General features: G+C 38.9%; 1 protein-coding gene across 29 annotated transcripts in view; it reads left to right on the top strand.

The window, feature by feature from the left end:
* The window catches only part of TMEM71 (transmembrane protein 71), a 55,540-nt gene extending 36,415 nt beyond the window's left edge, over positions 1–19,125 (top strand). For 6 of the 29 annotated variants that reach the window (XM_031669745.1, XM_031669750.1, XM_031669749.1 and 3 more), the window contains 3 exons: positions 1,791–1,866; positions 9,673–9,730; positions 11,535–12,736. In XM_031669745.1, coding sequence (XP_031525605.1) covers positions 1,791–1,866; positions 9,673–9,730; positions 11,535–11,783 — 383 coding nt within the window. In that variant the 3' untranslated portion in view covers positions 11,784–12,736. The other 23 variants (XM_031669758.1, XM_031669751.1, XM_021942648.2 and 20 more) reach the window with 14 other exon arrangements.
* Positions 19,126–24,049: the final 4,924 nt, after the last annotated feature.

Genomic DNA, 24,049 nt, shown 5'->3' with positions numbered 1-24,049 from the left:
CATCTGTCTAGACTAATGACAAGAGGCCAATAATTGAATTTCATTGGTTCTGGAAGGGCCTGTTTCACATGAACAAAACTTTGTTGATAAGTATGTGAAACTCCAAAAAGCTCGAAAAGAATCAAATGCTAGGAGGAAAGAGAAAAAACCAGTCACTTCACTAAATCGTGTACCAACAGAGGGGGAAAGGTGATTCCTCAAGGAAAATATGGGCACTGTCCCCAGGGAACAGGAAATCGATGCTGACTGTTGTCTCAGTGAGCTTGCAGTCTAGTGGGGGAATATTGAGAAATATTACAGAATTTTTAATTCAATGCGAAAGAGAGTTAGCGAAGATATGAACAAGGTATAATGGGAGCACAGAGAGGGAGCAGCTAAGGGCTAAGGAAGAGCTAGTAGAATCAAGGTAGGCTTCCTGAAGGAGGTTACACCTGAGCTGAGCTGAAAAAGGTATTCAGTAAATGGCCACTTAAGGAAGGAATTCATGAATAATTCGTCCCAAATCACACAACTCATATCTTTGTAGATCTCAAATTTAAACCCATTCATCCTTCAGTATCCAAGTCTGGTGAACTTTGCAGTTTTTCAAGCTGGATTTGTTTCTGAGGAAATGTTTTCCAAATTCCACATGAAATCAGGGTAGGCTAAGAATAGAAACACACTTTAGAAGGATGGTTGAGTATTCAATTGAACCCACAATAACTGAATTCACAATATACATGAACGACTGTACATTTGCAGTGACATAATTTACTACTGTGATATTTTGAATTGCCAATCTTCAGCATTCCACCCGCATTATGGGCTAAGTAGGTTTTGTTAGCTGACTCAATCCTCATTCATGGCATAAATAGCAAAAATAAATGCATTCATAACATAAAGTCATTCCAAGTTTTAAACAACTGTTGCAAAATCGAGCTTTTGAAGCATTTGGCAAAAATTAAGTTGAGGTCTGTTTATATTCTCCTTTAGGTCTTTTATGTGGTAATCCTTAAACCAGCTTTAATTTCTTTAAGGTGATTACAATAATACTGAGGTTCACTCTTATTCTTATAATTGCTGGATGACTTGTAGTTTCTACTGTGGCTTGGCAGTACTGAAATATTGTACTGATTGCAAAGAGTTTTGCAAAGACAAATATTTCATAATATATGTTCTCATTTTTGGTCTTTAGAGACTTCCGGTATGTGAAGTCGCAATTGTCTTTCCCTGCCTGCTTCAGACAAAATGTTATGCTCTGTCTAGATGTGGTTTTTAAATCTTGGCTGTGACACCTCATAGCTGTGTGACCTTGGACGAGTTCATCATTTCTCTTAGTCTTATTCTTCTCTTTGCAGAACTAAGATAATGGCATGCACCTCACAGGGTTGTTGTGCTGTTTAAGTGAACTAACGTATAAAAGCTCTTTGTGAATTATAAGACACTTTACAGATTTTAGACATTATTATTATCACAGTCACAGAGTTAGATTTCTTACACTATCGTAAACTCTACAAAGCCTTTCCCCAACGTTAGATCAAAAGGCAGCCCTAAACTGTGTAAATAGCATAGTCTTTTATTTTATAGTGATTGAAGAAAGTAATTAGTTGCAGAAATTTTCTAATGACAGCCCTGTATAACAGTAGGTAATTTTATCTTGTTATTTATGACGCATTGCTTGAACTGACATACGTTCCAAAACTTTTTTTTTTTTTTTTGGTGGGTAGAAGGGAAGTTTGAGATGATTTTTTGTTCCAAGATGATTGAATCAGCAATGATTTCTAATTTATTTATTTTTTTCTTCCTATTAGAAACCAGTTTGTTGCAAGAGGTCTTCTTTCAGACCATCCTGCTTGCTGTGTGCTTAATCATTTCTGCATGTGCAAGGTAATTCAGATTTTATTTTCATGCAGTGGTATTTCATAATTAGTGAAGGTATAACTGATTGATGATTTCCTTGCCCTATTCCACAAAACATTTTAGGTAGCTTTATTGTTAAGATTTGTTCATTTGTCTGTCCATGATAAGTTTCCCTTTATCTCTCATTGCCCACCTCCATCCTCTCACAAAGCATGCAAAACCTAGAAAGTAGGCAAGGCACAGTGGCTCATGTCTGTAATCCCAGGACTTTGGGAGGCCAAGGTGGGAGGATCACCTTAGGTCAGCAGTTCGAGACCAGCCTGACTAACATGGTGCAAATTAAAAATATGAAACTAACTGGGCCTGGTGGGGGGGCACCTGTAATCCCAGCTACTCAGGAGGCTGAGGCAGGAGACTTGGTTGAACCCGGGAGGCAGAGGTTGCAGTGAGCCGAGATCCCGCCATTGCGCTCTGGCCTTGGCAACAAGAGCAAAACTCTGCCTAAATAAATAAATGAATAAATAAAAACCTAGAAAGCATACAAAACCTAGTGTACCTTGCTTAAAATTGTATTTTACCATGTATTGCTTTTTGTTAAAAAAAAAAAGTGGCTCCTGTTACAGGTATACTCTAAGTATACCTGGAGTTCAAAGGCACTTGAAGTTCCCGCTATGGGACTTAGGGTCCCTGCAGAGACTCCACCCTTCCCATTGTATTTGCATATCCCCACATAAATTGTCTCTTTATGTCTTCTTAAGGTATGTTTGTTCTCTACTCTCTGGCCTGTACATTCTTCCTCTGCCTTCTTTTTCTTTCCCCATCCAAGTCTCCAGGGTAGTGATCGAGTTCCTTGGCCCACTCCTGTCTCAGAGCCTTTGTACTTGCTGTTCACTCTGCCTCTTACAACCCTCCAGATAGCCTCATTACATGTGAACTTACTTCTTTACAAAATCTGTTCAAATGTCACATCATCAGAGAGATCTTCCCTGAAAATCCTGTATAAATAGCATGCCACTCTTTGTCACATGCACCTTGCTTTACTTTTCTTTCAAGCACTTATTACCCCCTGACTGTGACATGATTATCTGTTGAAGTTTCAATGGGATCTGCCTCTCCCTAGAAGAATATGAGCTGCCTGAGAGCAGACACATTGTGTGTCTCCCTCATTTCAGCATCCTCAGTGCCAGGAGTTCTTCAATATTTGTTGAATCAATGAAACAAAGGTGAATACAACAGTCCAGGGGTCTTTATGGTTCTTGAACTCTGGCCAGCAAGGGCTGCCTGCTCTCGAGTCCCACATTTTGAGGGTCAAATACAGCAGCATCACTTGGAGGAGCCGCTTTTCAAAATACAAAGTCCTGGATCCCATCCCTTGAGATTCTAATTTAGATTTACTGAGAATTGGTATTTTAAAATAAGCTTCCCAGATAATTATGAGGTTTGCAAAATATTTTTAGATCACAATGGGACCAAAAGAACAAAAGTGGAGTGTGGGGGGTGCTCCTGTGGTTAAAAATAAACTTGCAAAATTCTGCGTTCTGTATCCCAAGTTGGAGAACCATGATGTGCATTAGTATAATAATCAGTGAAATAATGTGGTGAGGGAACACGTCTGGCTTTATTTCACTTAGTGTTTTCCAAACCTCCAAGTTGATCTCAGAGCCCTTTCTTTCCTTTCACAGGACTGTGAATTAAATTTCGTTAGGTTAATGTTTGTGGATACTCCTGCCTTAAGAGGTGGAGCTTAACTCTTAATCTTTTGAGGGAGGGCTGCATTTAGACACGTCTTCCGGGAAGTAGAGTAAGGAAGTGGGTAAGAAAGGTAACTCTTCAGTGGAGAAACTGGACAAACACTGCTGCAAGTGAACAAGTCAGCATCAACAGGGATAAGTTACATTGATTGCATGTCCCCTTGATAGATGTGGTGCGAATGGCGCTTTACCTCTGTGGTCTTCCAAATCCCAGTCTACCAAAAGAAAAATAGCAGAATAAATAAATTAATTAATTAATTAAAATAAAAAATATTAAGGGACATTCAACACATTATCTGAGCAGGACTTTCCAAAACTCTTGTTGTACTAATGTACCAGTGTTGGTACATTACCATGTTCCTTCATTGTGACAAACATACCACAGTAATAATAATAGAGAAAGCTGACTGGGGACCACATGAGAACCCTCTGTCCTAATTTTCTGCTTTCTCTGCATATCTAAAATTATTCTAATAATGTTTATTTGAATTAAAAATTGACTAAAAATGTATAGATGTAGGCAAGAGCATGGATGTTTCTCTCTTTTTTTTTTTTTTGAATCAGAGTCTCAATCTGTCACCCAAGCTGCAGTGCAGTGGCGCGATCTCAACTCACTGCAAGCTCCACTTCCCGGGTTCATGCCATTCTCCTGCCTCAGCCTCCCGAGTAACTGGGACTACAGGCACCTACCACCATGCCCGGCTAACTTTTTGTATTTTTAGTAGAGACGGGGTTTCACTGTGTTAGCCAGGATGGTCTTGATCTCCTGACCTTGTGATCTGCCCTCCTCGGCCTCCCAAAGTGCTGGGATTACAGGCGTGAGCCACCGCGCCTGGCCGGATATTTCTCATAGATATGTAAGTGACACATGACAGACAGGAAAGTCAACATGTTTGCACATACAGGTTGAGTATGCCTCATACAAAATGCTTGGGACCAGAAGAGTTTTGGATTTTGGACTTTTTTTTTTTTTTTACATTTGGGAATATTTGCATATACATGATGAGATAGCTTGAGGATGAGACTCAAATCTAAACAAAATTCACTTATGTTTCATATACACACAGCCTAAAGGTAACTTTACACAATATTTTAAGTAATTTTGTGCACCTGTGGCATGAAGTCAGGTGTGGAAGTTTCCACTTGTGGCATCATGTAGGCACTCAAAAAGTTTCAAACTTGGGGCATTTCAGATTTTGAATTTTTTAATTAGAGATGCTCAACCTGTGTCTATAAAATTCAAGAAAAGGCAAGACAAATCAATTATTATAGATGTAAGAATAGTGATTAATTCCAAGGGTATGTACTGAAAGGGACAACCAAGGAACCTTATAGGGTGCAGGAAATATTCTGTATCTTGATCTGTGTAACAATTACAGGTGTTTATATTAAAAAATCAAAATCAAGTTGTATACTTTATAGGCTTTGCTGTATGTATGTTAGAGCTCATTTTAGAATAACGGTTTTAAAATGCATATAAAGGGATTTCCAAAAGGATATTCACCAGATTTTATTAATAACTTTTCCTGTATGGTGGGACTTTTCCGATGATACTTTCTTTTCTTTTTTGTATTTATTTGTAATCTCTTTCAAATGATTCACATTTTGAAAATAAAAACCACAAAAATATTATTCTTTTTTAAAATAAATCTACCCAGTGACATCATCACCCATCCTATTGGCAAAAATTCAAATGCTTGGTCACATATTTTGGCAAAGTTGTGAAGTAGCAGACGTGCTCCATCATTGCTGTGAATTTTTTAACAATTTATTCTTAAAATCCCCAGGTAGGGGGGCTGGGTGCCGTGGCTCACCCCTGTAATCCCAGCACTTTGGGAGACTGACGCGGGTGGATCACAAGGTCAGGAGATAGAGACCATCCTGGCCAATACGGTGAAACTCCGTCTCTACTAAAAATACAAAATATTAGCCGGGCATGGTGGCGGGCGCCTGTAATCCCAGCTACTCCGGAGGCTGAGGCAGGAGAATGGTGTGAACCCAACAGGTGGAGCTTGCAGTGAGCCAAGATCACGCCACTGCACTCCAGCCTGAGCGACAGAGCAAGACTCCATCTTGAAAAAAAAAAAAAAAAAAAAATCCCCAATCCTCAGGTAGGGAGATTCAATAATGTCGACCAAGTTTAAAGTTACATGTCTCCTTTGACCTGGCCATACCTTTTCAAATAATTTATTGTGTGAAATGACATATGTAAAATACTATTCATTGCATTTTTAAGCAGTTTTTAAAAATTATTTTTAAGTGCACCTTCAGTGGTTTTAGTATATTTACAAAATTGTAACACCATCACCACTATAATTCTATAACAATTTCATCACTGAAGAAAGAAACCCTGTACCCATTAGCAGTTACTCTCCATTCCGTCCTCTCCCACTTCCTGGAAACCACTAAAGTACTTTCTGTCTCTATGAATTTGTCTATTCTGGACGTTTCCTATAGTTATACAATATGTGGACTTCTGTGTCTGGTTTGACTCACTTAGCGTAATGTTTTCAGAGTTCATCCATGTCATAGCATGTATCATACTTCATTCTTTTTTATGGAAGAATAACATTCCATTGCATAGATATACCACATTTTGTTTATCCATTCCATCAGTTGATGGGCATTTGAGTTTTTCCCACTGTTTGGCCATTATGAATAATCTTGCTATGAACACTGGTGTACAAGTTTTGTATGGACATACATTTTCATTTTTCTTGGTTAAATATCTGGGAATTGAGTTTCTGGGCATATAGTAACTCTATGTTTAGTATTTTTAGAAACTGCTGAAACGTTTTCCAATAGGACTTCACCATCTTGCACTCCCACCCCCACCATCAGTGTATGAGGAATCCAAATTTTCCTCATCCTGAACAGTTGCTATTGTCTGTCTTTTTGACTAGAGCCATCCTGGTGGATGTGGTGTGATACCTCACTGTGGTTTTGATTTGCATTTGCCTGATGGATAATGATGTTGACCATCTTTCCATGCACTTATTTGATGTTTGTTTGTGTATCTGTTATACAGAAATGTCTGTTCAAGTACTCTGACACTTTTTAAACCAGGCTGTTTGCTTTTTATTGTTAAGTTAAAATAATTCTTTATATTTTCTGCATATTAACCCCTTCTCAGATATGTGATTTGCAAATATTTTTACTGTTCTGCGGATTGCCTTTTCACTCTATCGAATGTATTCTTTGATGTGCAGAAGTTTTAAATTTTGATGTAGCCCAATTTCTCAATTTTTTTTTTCTTTTTTGTGGCCTCCTCTTTTGGTGTCACAGTCAATAAATCATTGCCAGATCCACTGTCATGAAGTTTCCCACATATCTTTTGTTGTGTTTGATAGTTTTAGCTCTTACATTTAGGTTTTTAATTCATTTTGAGTTAATCTTTGTATATGGCATAAAGTAACGCTTCAACTTCATTCTTTTGCATGCAGTGTAGTAAGTTTTGAAGTGGAAAAGCATGAGTCTTCCAACTTTGTTTTCCTTCCTCAAGATTGTTTTATCTATTTTGGGTCCCTTGCACATCATTTTGGTAATAGCAGAAAATAGAAACAACCCAAATGTCCATAAATAGAGGACTGAATAAATAAATTAAATTTGTCCACACCACAGAATAATGTGCAGTTGTGAAGTGCAATAGAGATAGATGTAGTAATAAAGTTAGAGAATGGGGTGGGAAAGACAGAGAGACAGAGAGAGACAGGATAATTCGTATCTTTCAAGATATAAATTATTCATAACTGGAAAGTACAAGCATTGAATACAGTTGTCCCTTAATACATAAGAGGGTTTGATTCTAGAGCTTCCCTCAGATACCAAAATCCTTGAATACAGAAGCCCCTTATATAAGATGATGTAGTATTTGCAAATACCCTATGTATATCCTCCCACATAATTTAAATCATCTCTAGATTACTTATGTAGATGGGTTATATTACTTATGAACTTTATTTCAGGATAAGAAGAGGCATTACTGTTATTAAATGAAATGTTTGTTTTTAAAAGGGACTGTTAGGTCTGACTGGTCTGAATACCTTTTTTACAGACAAAATATGCTATGGAATATACAGGTGTGGGTGATCTAGATCTCCATCTCTTCACTGCCATGACTCTTTTTCAGATACATATTGAGCCTTTACAAGCAAAGTGTGAAGTGGTGAGGGCTATGTGAGCAAACAAGTGTGGGGTCTGGTCACTGCTAGGTTGTAATAGCATCCGGGCCTAGCCACAACTTTGCTCTGAAATCAGAGCAGGCAACGCGAGCAGGGAGAGGCCAGGGGCAGGAGCAGGCACTTCCAAGCCTGCAGGGGCAGGGGGGCTTCCAAAGCCCCCAAGAGTGCAGGGATACCTGGGTTCAGAGCAGTGACTGGGCGGCTGCTGCTGCAGCTGCAGCTGCACCTAGGAGGACGGGGCTCCCTCCTGTTCTGGGCTCCCTCCTGTTCTGGGCTCCCTCCTGTTCCAGGCTCCCTCAGGCTCTGTGAAGCACACAACCCTGGCCACGCCTCCCCTCATGCAGCTGGCGTCTTTGCAGCAGCCACAGATAGGCTGCTGCTGCTACCATCACTTATGGGACTTCAGTTTTCCCACCATTTCTGTCTTCCCTTAATTTCTTATTTTTTCAGAACAAATTATTTCTGCCATGGAATATTTTGCTTGTATATGATTAATATAGAAAACTGTTCACCTCTCTAAGAAAATATACTAACCCACAGCAATAACAAATATGCTAATCTACAATTAGCTCATTCCTTTTTGTTGCTGAATCATATTCCGTTGTATGGATGTATAAAGTTTGTTTATACATTTGCCTGTTGAAAGGTGTCTTGGTTGCTTCTGGTTTTTGACAATTTTAAATAAAGCTTCTACAAAGAATCACATGCAGATTTGTATATAGACACAGAGTTCAACTCAGTTGAATTAATACCAAGTGCAGCAGTTGGGTTTTATGGTAAGTCTACATTTAACTTTGTAAGCAAGAGCCAAACCATCTTCCAAGTGTTTGCACCCTTTTCATTCTTAACGGCAATGAATGAGAGTTTCTGTTGCTCTGCATCCTCCCTAGCATTTTGTGTTGCCAGTTGTTTGGGTTTTAGCCATTCTACTAGGCATGCAGTGGTATCTTACCGTTTTAATTTGCATTACTCTAATGATGAACGCTGTTGAACATCTGTTTTTATACTTATTTACCATTTGTATATATTCTTTGATGAAGTGCCTGGTCAGATATTTTGCTCATTTTTTCAAGTGGGTTGCTTATTTTCTTTTTTAATTTTAAGAGTTCTTTATATACTATGGATAGAAGTCCTTGATCAGATACATAATTTGCAAATATTTTCTCACAGACTGTACCTTGTCTTTTCATTCTCTTAGCAGTGTCTTTCACAGTGCAAAAGTTTTACATTTTGATAAAGTCCAATTATTCATTTCTTTTCTTTCATGGATTGTGCATTTGGTATTGTATTTTAAAACTCGTTGCCAAATACAAGGTCATATTGATTTTCCCCTATGTTTTCTTCTAGAAGTTTTACACTTTTACAGTCTACATTTTTGGTCGATGACTCATTTCGAGTTAAATTTTGTGTACAGTGTGTTATATATGTGTAGGTTCATTTTTTGCATGTAAATATCCAATTGTTTCAACACCATTGGTTGAAAAGATGGTATGTTCCCTTTGAATTGCTTCTACATCTCAATTAAAATTAGTTTACTCTAGCTGCATGCGTCTACTTCTGGGCTGTCTACTCTCTTTCATTGATCTGTATGTCTGTCCATTTTCCAATACCACTATCTTTATTACTGTAGTTTTTGTAGTAAACCTTGAAATCCTAAGCCTATAGTAAGTCTAGGAAAATCACATAGTTTGGAAATGCACAATTAGTATGCTAAATCAGAGCAATCTTGTTGTTTCAGATGGTTTATGGGAGAAATATTAGCCAGTGTCTTCACATGTTCATTGATGATAACTATAGCTTGTAAGTAACTGTTTCCCAGATTACTGCGATGATGCCTGTATTTCATTCCAATTTTGGTCACTTTAAAATGATTTTAAAACATTTTCTCTTTTTCGCTCAAGATGTGAAATCATTGTTTCTCAGCCTTGCCAGCTATTTCAAAACCACTGCCTGTGCTCGGTAAGTGTTGCCTGTGTTATCATTATTGTCTGGACAAAGGTGACCACAATTTGATATCCGAGAATGGTTTCTGCTGCATAGTAGATGGCAGTGACTATGTATAGAAAACATTGTGATCATTTGTCCTGAAGACTACTTTCTGTTACTGCTAAAATTTAATAGTATTATCATCCTGCCTCCTAAATTTTTACATCAAAATAATTTTTAGAAAAAAATTATTTCTTAGGACTTAGAAAATAATTTGAAAGAGAATGTCCTTTAAAATAATTTTTAAAGTGATTTTGTAGATTCATAGCACTACACTTTATAAATACCTCATATTAAGAAACCTTTGTGTTAGACTTTCCCAAATAGCTGGCAAACTGCCCATGAAATGATCTCAGTTACAAACTGTGATTTCTGTGCCTTCTCTTATTCATTTAATGATCCCCTTGTGTGTTAACTGCCATGGTTCAGCATATTTCAAAGGGTTACTGGGGTCTGGGTGGGATGCCCATAGAATTTCAAACAGTCTGGAAAGCACCATCCTATTGCAAGATGAACTGTGTTAATTACCTTCACTTCAATATGGCTGCCAGAGGCAAACTCACAGGGCTTGGAGACTGAGGTCTGTAATTCACCATGGCGCTCTTACAAAATCTGCGTTAATTCTGAAATCACAATGGGGTTTAGTGAAAATTTATTTTGGTTAGGATTCTAGGCAATATTGATTTACTGAGATTTTGAGTGATGCTTCCCACAATTTCTAGATATTTCAGGTTTCTGGGGGTGCACATATAGCTAAGTTTTATTCAACCTGATATTTAGAAAATTGAATCTTTGGGTAACTCAAGAAATCCTTGTAATTTAGCCCTTGAAATTAATGACAGGCTGGGTGTGGTGGCTCACACCTATAATCTCAACACTTTGGGAAGCTGAGGCAGGAGACTTCCTTGAGTCCGGGAGTAGGCCAGCTTGAGCAACATAGTGAGACCTACAAAAAATAAACAAAATTAACTGGGTGTAGTGATGTGCACCTGTAATCCCAGCTACTGGGAAGACTAAGGTGGAGGGATTGCTTGAGCCTAGGAGGTTGAGGCTGCAGTGAGCCGTGATTGTGCCCATGCCACTGCACTTCAGCTTGGGCTACAGAGAGAGAATTTGTCTTAAAAAGAAAAAGAAAAAGAAGAAAGAAAAAGGAATTAATGACTTCTGTTTAAAACAATTATTGATTTCTAAAGTGGCATCACCTAAGTTACCAAACCTTTATTGAGAATTTATGATGTGTTCTATATGGTATGGGGTACCCAGTTCAGCTCAACTGCTGTTAATGAAGTGTCTACCATGGGTTAGACACAGTCACTAGGTGCCAGAGTGTCAATGCCCCAGCATGTGGCTGGCCTTGAGATTTCATCATCTCATTAGAGTAAAGGACATGTAAGGGGCAAGGTGAAGTTGCTTTTTAATATGGTTAAGTGCAAATATCAGGTTAGTACAGGAGCCAGGGGGAGCACAGGAGGTCGGTTTATCAGACTCAGAGGAGTGGGGAGTATGTTCAGGGAGGGCCTCCTGGAAGAGCCAACATCCATCCTTCAGGGGTTATATCACCTGCTGTTTTCTCAGAACTTCCCATTGTTCTGGGCTCATTGTTTGTTTTCTCCTAAAAGAAATTACATTAGGACAATATTTCTATCCTGAACAAATGCTCTTATCTTCTGACTCATTCGAAGAAGGAATGAGATTCCTTCTTTGATTACTTGTGTACATACTTTGACTTGTTCTTCTCTTGTTCCCAACTCCATTTCTCCTGTTTCCTGTCCACCAGTCTCATATACACACACATTTGCATTTAAGACCTGTGAAAACAAGGACTATTGACTTCATTTTTGTATCTACCACCAAAGCCTTGAAAATAGTATGTACTCCATACATATTCATTAACTATGTTTTACTGCATCATTTCTTGAAGTACTTCCTTAAAAGCCCGAGCTCTGTGTGTATATTAAAGACTGCAACCCTCTCCTTCTTATATAAACATACTGAGAAGCTAATAAACCAAAGACATGGTTATTAATATCGAGAGTCAAGAATGACTCATAGGCTTCCTCTAACAATCAATGATGAGAATCTAAGGAAGTGGAAGGCAAGCACTGAATTCAGTTCAGCAAATATTAATGCAGCACCCTCCCCCCAACACACACGCTGATCTTGCACTGTGCAAGTTAGATTAGATTAGGTGTCTGTTTAGCACCTCACACTTCTCAGATCATATCCCTTTTCATAACATAATGAAATTCTTAGGCAACTGTTTTCCTCATTAAAGTTAAAGTCTGTGAGGATAGGGACTATCTATCTTGTCCACCATTGGCCTGAGTGTCCCTTGCAAATGAAGGTCAGCACGGGTATCTCGTGTTAGTAATGATGTGTTAGCATCAGCGGTACACGTTTTGCACACTTATGATTTCATAGTAACAAAATGGGCAACATCTGTTCTCTCTTAGATGAAGGAATGTATGTTTGTGTATGTAATGAATGAATGAATAAACTTTAAGGAATAAAAATATGGGGAAAATCCACCTGTTACCCTACAGACTCTTCTACTGGGCAGGAGAGAGCCTTTTTCTGGAAGTTGTATTCTTTTGAGCCATTTTCTTTACTAAGTTTTTAATCTTCTTGAGGCTCATGATTGCCTTTCACTTAAAGTGTGTTTAATCCAGAAAAATGCCATTAGGGCAGGTGGGAAGAGGAAACCTTAGGAAATGTTAGTTAGCTAAGTACCATGCTGGGCTGAGGGGTCGAAACCTCTATAGCCTTTCAGACAAAAAGGAGAGCACTAAGAACTACTGGGATAAAAGCAAAAACAAAAAGTACCCTTAGTTGAGGCTGCAATCTTCCTAGTTGTGATTACTTAGGCCAGTTGTGGGTATGGGTGTGGTTGTGTGCATATATATGCACACAGGGGTATGCAGTGATTACATACTGCTTTTCCTGGGCATAGGGATGAATTATGCATTTCTTTTCTTCTTTCTCCAATCTAGGTTTGTCAAAATTTGACAACCATTTACGAATGCCTTCGATGAATGTACTCCATCTGAGTATCCGGAAATTGTCCAACTTACAGTCTACTTGGAATCAAGTGTTTTATTGAAAGGGAGTAAGCAAGTAATTAAGAAAAATCCATTTTAGTTGGACTATGTGATTTTAAAATGATCTCAGTTTTTCCATCAAAATTATAATATGCTCATGAAAATAATATTAATTTGCCTTCCCTTTGCAAACATCAGCAGTTGAAAGGGAAAGGACAGGGAATGTGATGGAAAAGAGACCGCCTGGAATAAATATTCCCCTATGATTATCTAAGGCAGTGGTTCTCGAGCTTGAATTTTCATTAGGAAATTCTGTGAGGAGCTTGTAACCAGATTCATGTATCTGCCACATGCACCTATCTCTTGCTGAATTGCTTTAATAGAACAATGAGAGCAAGTTTGTCTAATTAATACCAACCTGGCAACTTGAATAACAATAAATATAATTTGAACATAAAATATAATGCTGCAAAAGTTTGTCATTCACCTCAATGGAGTGACTTGATATTAGATGGTAACAGTAGGTGATGGTTGATACGAAAATGGATAGGAAAGAAGCGTTTTCTGAAAGTTATATTCTTTTGAACCACTTTCTAAACCAAGTTTTTAATCTTGGGGCTCATAATTACCTTTCACTTAAATTGCACTTAAAGATATAACACATAAAAACGCCTTAAGGACAAAATAAAGGCAAAACACCAGAGCGCTTTGAAATGCATGAAAATGGTGCAGCTGTACCCTGGAGTCTTGACTCAAGGGCTCTAGAAAATGTTTCCTTTCTACCCCCCACACTTGGTGCATGTTCACAAAGCAAATATGGCCTGCAAATCAAATTTGTTCTATGTGATATTCTCTGAGTAAAAACTCTTATGTGCAGAAAATTGTCTTTGCTCAAAATGGTAATGCCAAAATGTAACTTTATATATAATTTGCATTTAGTGCATTTTTTGCTTAAAAAATAAACTAATAAATAAGTGGAGTCACCAACAAATTTATATTTGTGTGTGTGTGTGTGTGTGTGTATATATATATATATATATATATATATGGTTTTTTTTTTTTTTTTTTGAGAAATCCTGGAGGAACATCATTAATGGAAGACTGTATTATTTCCCTATTTCTGCCTTAACAAATTACCACAAACCAAGTGGCTTACAGCAACATAAAGTTACTGTTTTACAGTTCTGGAGCTCAGAAGTCTAAAATAAAGGGCAGCAGAGTTGTTTTCCCTCTGGAGGCTTTAGGGAAAGATCTATTTCCTCGCCTTCTTTAGCTTCCAGTGGCTGTCTGTATTCCTTCGCTTGTGGCCCCCTCCTCCACCTCCAAAGCACACAACTCTGATTTTTTACTTCCATCATTACATCACCTTCTCCTCTTCTGCAGTAAAATCTCCCTCCACCCCCCTCTTTAAAGGACACTTGAGACTACATTTAGGGTCGACTCTGATAATCCAAGAAAAAATCCTTAACTTAATGACATCTGCAAGGCCCCTTTTGTCATATAAGGTAACATTCATGGGTTCCTATGATTAGAACTTGGCTATTTTGGGGGACCATTAGTCAGCTGACCACAGTTGTATTTGAAATAGCTTTGTGTAATAATTTAGTACGTTTGGGATGTGTCCCATGCATTTGCCATTTTTACAAGTAGGTTAAGTGATCACAAAGTGATCCACAATCCACGTGCATGGGATGCTTTGAAGTGGGATTTAAAATGAATTTAATGGAGAACTAAATGCATATACAGCCTTTCATTTAATACTCTATCAGGAGAATTTCCATTGAGAATTTCTGTGTTTCCTTTGTCTGTGTGTAACACACATTTTTCTACAGGGTCATTTGATTTAAATGATAATATTTTTCAAAGTAAGATACTGAAATAGTACTAATTGTTTACATGCATATAATGCTTCGTTGTTGACAAGGACCTTTTCTCCCAGGCTGTATGAGCTTACTATGGCTACTGTAACAAGTTACCACAGATTTGGTGGCTTAAAACAATGCAAATGTATTATCTTACAGTTTCGGAGGTCAGTCCAAAATGAACCTTACAAAGCTAAAACCTAGAGACTGCTTGCATTCCCTGGCCCCTGGCCCCCTCCTCCATCTTCAAACCACTTCACTCTAACCTCTGCTTCTGTGGTCACATCTCCTTTTCTGACTTTAGACATCTTGCCTCCCTCTTAAAAGAATTTTTGTCATTACATGGGGCCCACCCAGATAATCCAGAATAATCTCTCCATTTTAAAATCCTTTACTTCATCCTATTTACAAAGTCCCTTTGCCACATAAGGTAATCTAGTCATAGGTTCCAGAGTTCTGGAAGGCAGACATCTTCCAGGACCCAATGGCTAAGGCCTTCCCCAGTGAAAGCTTCAGATGAGAGGCCAGTGCAGGACAACACCTTCTTTGCAACCTTGCAGGGGACATAGTTAAAGCTGTGGTTCTGACCTACAGAAACTGTGAGGTAATAAGTGTGTGTTTTAAGCTGCTAAACTTGTGCTAATGTCATTACATGGTGATAGACGATGAACACAACATCCACAGATTCTCCCCCAAGTTTATGAAGTGTGTTGCTGTGCAAAATGACTTTAGGACATGTCCCCTAGCAGTGGGCTCTAGCTAGATAGTTGCTCTTGAGCCCCACAACTTGGAATGACGAGTATAACCTTAATCCCCTGCAGATCCATCTGTGACAGAGGTGCACAGGATCTGATGAGTGATGTGTGTGTCGCCGGGAAGACTTGTACATCACTGGATGTCAGCTTTCTGCCAATGACCAGCCTCAATCCTCTTAAGGTCCTATTTGTTACTGTAGTCTAGCAGTGGGCAACATCGTTATAAAGAACCTTGTCTGCTGTACACAACAAATTGCCAGTGATCTGGAATCCACTCCTTGGGAATTTGTAACTTTGCTGAAGTTAATAGTCATCATCAGAATATGATTTTATGTATATATTTGATTTTACAGTTTCATTTATTAATTCATTCAGTAAATATATATTTAGTCCAAGCATGTGCCAAGAGCCAGTCTGGTCCCTGGGAATATGGCGATGAAGAATACAGATGAGGTTCCTGTACTTATTAAATGTCATGTTTATGTAGGCACCATTCATTCTGTGAAATAGGCAGAACAGCTGTTTTTAAAAACTTGTTCAAATACCAGCAAAACAGAAAATGGTGTAAAAATTATTATAAGGCAAATGCCGTGTTTTAGTCTGTTTTGTGTTGCTATAACAGAATATCACAGACTCTTGTAATTTATTTTTTAAAACAAACATATTTCTCACAATTCTGGCAGCTGTGAAACCCAGTATCAAGGTGCTGGCATCTGGCAAGAGCCTTCTTGCTGCGTCATCTCATGGCTGAAAGTGAGAAGGTGAGAGAAGGCCAAAGGGAGGAAAGGGGCCAAACCCATCTATCTATCAGGAACCTACTCTCAAGATAACTAATCCATTCTCACAATAACAACATTAATTCATTCATGAGGGCTGAGCCCTCATGACCTAATCTCCTCTTAAAGGTCCCACGTCTCAACACTGTTGCGTTGGGGATTAAGTTTCCAACATATGAAATTTTCAGGTCACATTCAAACCATAGCATGCCCTTTTAAGAATCAAACATAAAAAGAGACAAAATCTTGCTGGCTATACCAGGAGCCCTCCGGCTACTCCTTCCAACATCCTCACCTTCAGAATAACCACTATGCTGAGTTTATGAAAATCACCTCTGTATCTTGCTTTATAGTTTTTATTACCAATGTACATTTCTAAATACTATAGTATAGCTCTGCCTGTTTTTGTTTGTTTGTTTAATGCCTTTTGGGTCTCTTTTAATGCACAGATTCTTCCCCCCTGACCTTTGAAGTTTGTTTCTTTGAAAACTACATCATTTGTCTTATAGACTTTACTCCATTGGAATTTTGCTGATCTCATGTCTGTAGTAAAGTTTAATGTTTTCCTTAGTCTTCTGTATTTCTTGCCAACTGAAAGTTGATTATAGAGGCTAAATCGTTTTTTGTTTTGAATTTTCTGGGGAAAAATTACTTTCTAGGTGGTGTCATATTCTTTGTCAAGGGGGGCATTATGTCATTTTTGTGTTGTCAACAACCATTTCTGATCAGTGGTCAGATATATAATTAATTACAGATGGAAAATGATGATATTCCAGTTTGATCACATCTTCTTTATTTACTTGTTGGGAGTATGTCTGTGCAAGGAAATATCTGCCACCTGATTGCCCAGTGGTTCAGATTTTATAGGAAAGGAGAGATGAATGCTTGAGTCTTTTCCTTTATTTGCTAATTTTCAAAACAAAAAGTGTATTTCTTAGTATCTTTTAAAGGTGGCCAGGATGCTATGTATAATCAACACATATATATATAAAGGAACTATGTTTAATACATAAAATTTCCTGGAAGGCATACCTTCCAACTTCCAAACTCTATGTACTTTGTACCTCATCAAGATGCTAAAAAGATTGAGAAAGTAAATTAAAGTGTGAGAGATATGTAGACAATAACTCAACTTTAAAAATTCAACCACCATTTATTTTTTGAGAGCCTACTACCTGCAAGAACTGAGTCAGGTACAGATGTTTTAAAATATGGTTCCTGGCCTCAAAATCGTGAGGTGAAACAAGGCATTGCATGAAACAAGAAGGATAAGACCACAGGGCCAATACTGACGGAAGTCCTTTAGCAAAAGGACTATAGAAGATTTCTACTCACCCACTGTCATATCTCAGACTGCTATAACAAAATACTACAGACTCAGCATCTTACACAACAAACATATATATATATTTTTTTTTTCTTTTTTTTTTTTCCCCCCCAGAATTCTAGAGGCTGCAAAGCTCAAGATCGAGGTGCCAGCTGATTCTGTGTCTGATGAGGGCTAACTTCCTGGTTTGCACATGGCAGTCTTCTTGTTTCAGCTTCACATGTTGGAAAGAAAGATCCAGGGTCTCCTCTTCTTTTTATAAGGGAGCAAACCCCATTCATAGAGGACACATTATCATGACCAGATCATTTTCCAAAGTCCCCACCTCCAAATACCATAACATTGGGGATTAGAGCTTCAGCATATGAATCTTATGGGGACAAAAATATTTGGTACATAATACCCAGTTACCAAAAATGTATGCCTAATAAATTTTAGAGATTCAGTCCTTCTGAACTGAACATCATTGTTTTGACTTATGCGTCTTTTAATGCCTTTTACTAGAGATATTACTTTGCTGCTCTAGAAAGTATAAATGATTTATAGTTGTTCTAGCTCATTCATCCATGAGTTCAATCAATCCAATCTATCATTATTATAATTGATCTCCTGATAATTACCTGGCACTTGCTAGGAACCAAGGATTTTTTAAGTGAAGGAAATACAATTCTACTCTCAAGGAGCAGATGTCATAGCAGACTGAGAACCAGCTAAGCATGTAATTACAAGTGTCAAATATACTCTAGAGCCAAAAAATGCATTTCTTTGAAAACATTTACAAGGTCAGATTCTCTGGTAATTTAGATGAATTCTTCCTTAGGGTTAATGGGAATAATGGTATTGTCTTCTCTTTTTGAGAGCAGAGAGAGATGAGACGTGAAAGGAGAGACAAAGTATCAGAAACAGGTAGTGAGGAGAAGAAAATAAATGATCACAGTGGCAATAAGTTAACAGTAATAGAAAATACGATCACTGGGGAACTTTTGTTCTGTGCCTGATCCTGCCCCTGGCAAGTTCACATTGCATGTTCTGTTAAATCTCATAACAACCACTTTAGCTAGGCAGGTGTGATGGTTAATTTTATGTGTCAACTTGGATATATCATGATGAACAATCGTTTGGTCAAAAACTAGTCTAGATGTTCCTGTGAAGGTATTTTGTGGATGTGATTAATGTTTGTAATCAGTTGACATTAAATAAAGCAGATTATCCTCCATAATGTGGGTGGGCCTCATTCAACACATTGAAAGCCTTAAGAGCAAAGACGGATGTTGACCAAAGAAGAAGGAGGTCTGCCTCCAAATTGCAATATAAACATTCTGCCTGAGTTTCCAGCCCATAGAGTCAAGACAGTAACACCATCTCTCACCTGAATTTCCAGACTGCCTTCTTGCCCTATGAATTCTGGACTTGTCAGCTCACTACAATTGTGTAAGCCAATTCCTTAAAATTTCTCTGTCTCTTTCCATATGTATAGTGTATATATACTGTATCAGTTAAGGTTTTCCAGAGAAACAGACCCAATAGGATGTGTAATATAGATATACATGTATTACATATAATATACAAAATGTATATTTCTAATTCATCACATATAACAAATAGGACATATAATATATGTGATTATGTATAATATATGTGACATATATAATATATATGTTTATAATATATCATATATCCTATTGTTTCTGTATCTCTGGACAACCCTGTCTAATACAGCAGATAGGATAATTGTCATGTTATACATTTAATAACCTTAGACAGGTTGAATTACTTTCCCAAGGGTTTCCCAAGAGGGTAAGTAAGTGGGAGATCTAGATTTTGAAGCCAAGCCTGTCTGACCCACAGCCCTTACTTTCCCTACTACTGATTGCTGCTGAGAAGGTTACATGAGAGGGGCCTGGTGCCTCGGTGATCAAAGGCTGCGTGAGTCACTCTCGCCAGAAATGCTAACTCAAGAGAAAGTTTTCCATGAGGTGAAACATTAAATGAAAAGAGTCATCTTTCAGAGACAATGATGACCTTCACCTTTTTTCTTGTATCTCAGGGTTCTCAAATCTAGTTTCTTGGAGAATTGGCATGAATGAGATGCAATATAAAGAGAGGAATTATCAAACATTGTCTGGGCTGCTTTAGAGCCTCTGTTCATAGAGGCTGATGTAGCTACAGAGCTCATAAAAAGAGCTGCTGTTTTGTTGGAGCATGTACTATATGCCAGGTGATTTATCTTCTTGGTCTGTAATTGTTGCCACCATCCTGCTGAGGACTACTCTTGGTTTGGTCACTTCCACAGTATGTAAACCCACATCATGTCTGATGGGGTCAGTCAGTCGTCCTTCATCTTGTAACCATACTGTATGGTCTCCAAGCTTGCCTGCCATATTCTGTCTTAATTATCTCAGACTGGGAAGTGTCACGTCCCTTTATTTATAGGATTGGTCATATGACCCACTTATGCAAGGTGGTGGAGAAAGCAGGGAAGTACATGGATCTTTGACGAACTTTAGCAGCTCCGCCACCCACTCTCATTTAAAAGCGAGGAAGGCAAACTTCAAGGAGGATGTATTGCTCACCCTGAGTCATACACCACAGGTCTCTAAGGCGCCTATGCCACTCACCTCCACCCCCTCCTCAACACCCTCACTGCAATGCTCCTCCAAGCAGATATCTACTGTAGTTACTCCAAAACAACTCAGATGCAAAATGATCTGCTTGTGCTGCAGGAGAAGCCAACCACCACTCCCAAAAGGAATCCCACTACTGCAAACACAATGCAGCAGACACAGACACCTGCCAACTTGGCATACTTTGCATCAATGCCACATTTGCCTACCAGGCTATGATGAAGGTCTCATCATGCATTTCAAAAAAAAATCTACCCTACTGTGCAGGCTGTATCCCCTCCATCTGTCCCATGCTCGGTAAAATCTGCTACAGCTGCAAGCTACACCTGCTAGAGAGCCAGACAGGGTACCTTGGGAGTGGAGGGCAATTTAGCAGGTGGATGCTAAAAGCTGGAAACTATTTTGCAAAGATTTTCTTATCCTTTTGTAGCCTTAAAGGAAACTTTTAAAAAAGGAAAATAAAATGCAAAGGGTAAAACAAAGGCTGACGAATCACAACTTTTTTATTGTAGAGAGAGAAGGTAGCCCCTCCTCCAGTCCAGGCCAAATTGAAACAACATACCTTTGTGTGGGTGAAGCTCATCTTCAGGCTGCAAGTGATCTGCTGTGGGGGAGACAGCTGAAACTCACTGCCAGAAGTTCCATTTTATTCTCATTTTATTTTCTTTTTTTCAGTAAAAGAAAAGGTCAAGAAACACATTCTAGAGGCTTCCACCTTCCTAATCTTCTTTATTTTTTCTCTTGCTGTGTGTCCCTTGAAGAGTAGCATTGCAGTATAGCATGATACTTCAGCTCTGGAGTCAGAGTAGACCTGGGACTAGACTGCGACCCAGCTACTTAACTGCTTTCACTTTGGACAAACGATTTCACCTTTCTAAGCTTTAATTTCCCAGTCTTTAAAATGAGATAAAAATATTACCTAATTCATCTAACTTTTGTGAGATTAAACAAGTTCATGCAGGCAAAATGCTTAACACTTCAAACAGTGCTACATCATAAGCTTTTCTGAAGAGGGAGCTGCCATTATTATTATTATCATTATTATTGTATAATAATAGTAGTGGTGACAGTAGTAGTAGTAGTAGCATTTATGACTTCTGGGACAATGGAAATTTTTCTATTATTGGGTGAGAAGATAGAAAGGAGAGACTAACTGTGGGCTGAGGCTTAGCTACAGCCATGTTAATCTAGCTGAATAAATACTTCTTCCTATATTTAACACAAGTTAGAATGGTATAAAACCAAAATACAGATTTTGAGGTCAGATAGACACATATGTAGACTTAGACCCAGACATAGACTCTGGCTGATCCACCATTTCTAGCTTTGTGATATTGGACCTATTGGTCAACTTCTTTGACCCTCACTTTGCTCATTGATAAAACAGGCCTGATTTCATGACTTGTGGCCTTCTCTGAAGTGCTTGCTGCAGTATGGAGTGATCGATCGTATGGCTTTGTTGTCATAGAGAAGACCAAATAAGAGAAAGTAAGCTTATATAGTGGCATGAGAAAAGATTGGCTTTAAAAATAACTTCTTTAATTCAATTTTCTTTATTTTGAAAGTGACTCACCATCATTTTATTTAAATAGGAAGGAAAGAATTCAAATAAGCAAAAGAGAAGAAATTACACATCATCCCTCAACTCAAGAATAGCCACAGCCAACATCTTGATGTTTATCCAAGAAAATTATCTTGGCTGCAAGGTTGATGAGTTATGAGAGCAGGCCACCTAGAGAGGGGGACTTTGGGCCTAGGAGCCGCCACCATCTGGGGTCAGTCATGTGACCATTGCTCTGTTGGAAGCAAAGGGCTCTACCAGATGACAGGCTCAGCCCCCTGCTGTGATTTATTGTCAGGGAAGTGCCATCAGCTGTCACACTGTACCAGTGTTGTCCCACTTCCCATCCCCAAACTGGGGGCAAGATGGCTACACAATAAAAGTTAGTTTTAAAGACACTTTATCCAAAGGGAAGCAGGACAAAACCTAAAATCTAGTGCATTCGGTGTGTCTTCCCACCTTCCTTTTCTCCCTCCCTCATTTTTTCTTCAACTCTCAGCCCCTTTGTTAGTTCTGGGGTCCATGCAGCTCAGGGGCTCACAGTCAAGATGGAGACACCTCCAGGTAGCCCTTCCCATCTCTGCCTGGATAACAGAAAGACAGACAGAAAAGCTTCCCAGGCATCCTCTGTACTTCCCGGCACAGTGCTCAGCACACTGGTCTAAATCCAGTGTCCGTCTTTCCTCATGACGACAAGCTCCAGGAGGGCGAAGACCATTTCCTCTGTGGTCATTACTCTACTCCCAGTGCCTCTGGGGAGGTACTCGGTAACTGTTGATCAGACTGCTGCTATTGAAAGAATATATGAGCCAGGTGGTATTTGTAGTGAACAGTGGTTGTCCTGTTCCGTATCCCAGTGCTATGGTTTGAATGTTTATCCCCTCCAAAACTCATGTTAAAATTTCATTGCCATTGTAGCAGTGCTAAGAGGTGGGACCCTTAAAAAAGGTGATTAGGCCATGAGGGCTCCCTCTTCATAGACAAGGTTGGTGCCATTATAAAAGAGCAAGCCCCCTCTTGCTCATTCTTGCCCTTCCATCTTTCTCCATGGGTACCACAGCAAGAAAGTTCTTGCAAGATACCAACCCCTTGATCTTGAACTTCTCACATTCCAGAACTGTGAGCCGATACATTTCTGTATTATAAATTACCAAGTATGTGGTATTCTGTCATGGCAGCATAAACATAAGTAAGACATGCCCAGGCATGGTGGCTCACGCCTGTAATCCCAGCACTTTGGGAGACCAAGCCGGGCAGATCACAAGGTCAGGAGATCAAGACCATCCTGGCTAACAAGGTGAAACACCATCTCTACTAAAAATACAAAAAATAAATCAGCCGGCATGGTGGCGGGCGCCTGTAGTCCCAGCTACTTGGGAGGCTGAGGCAGGAGAATGGCGTGAACCTGGGAGGTGGAGTTGGCAGTGAGCCGAAGTCACGCCACTGCACTTCAGCCTGGGCGACAGAGCAAGACTCCATCTCAAAAAAAAAAAAACAAAAAAAAAAAATGAGGAAGATACTCTATCACTTTGTAGGAACCTCACTGCCTTTCCCATCAATCTCTCCTTTTAAGTTAGTCAGAACACATTTATGTTGCTTGCTACAAAAAAGAAAATAATATATATCAAATACGCTCTTTTTGTCTTTAAAAAGTTTAATTGAGGTGAAGTTCACGTGACATAACATTTCCCACTTAAAGGTGTACAATTCAGTATCATTTAGCACAGTTGCAGTGCTGTGAACCACAACACTGTGGTTCCAGAACACAGTCTACCAAGTTCCAAAACATTTTTTTAACCTGAAGAGAAAATCCTGTACTCATTAAGAAGTCGCTCTCCATTCCGTCCTTCCCTGGCCCCTGGCAACCACTAGTCTTCTCTCTATGGATTTATTCTGGCTATTTCATATAATTGGAATCATGTGATATGTGATCTTTTGCATTTGGTTTGTTTCACTTAACATAATGTGTGTATGTGTATCCTACTCACATCCTAGCATGTGTTAGCACTTCTTTCCTTTCCATGGCTGAATAATAGTTCATTGTGTGGATGTATCACATTTTGTATATTCATTCATCCACTGGTGGATGTTTGGGTTGTTACCACTTTTGGGGCTATTGTGAATAGCTGTGAAATGCTCTTGAAAAAAAAAAAGAGTGAGCTTGGCAGGTAAGGAAAATGGAAAGGATATTTGAAGGAAAGGGAGCAACTTATTCCAGGGCAGAGGTTTCCTACCTGGCCTTCCCTCTTTTCACTCTCCCAGGCTGCAGTCTCCACGCAGCAATTAACAGTGATCTCTCTAAAGCTGGCATCAGGCCACATGGCTTCCTTGTTAATTACCTTCAATCCC

This window comes from Papio anubis, chromosome 8 (genome assembly GCF_008728515.1).
Source record: "Papio anubis isolate 15944 chromosome 8, Panubis1.0, whole genome shotgun sequence".
Classification (NCBI taxonomy): Eukaryota; Metazoa; Chordata; class Mammalia; order Primates; family Cercopithecidae; genus Papio; species Papio anubis.
This window is presented reverse-complemented; position numbering and strand designations above follow the sequence as displayed.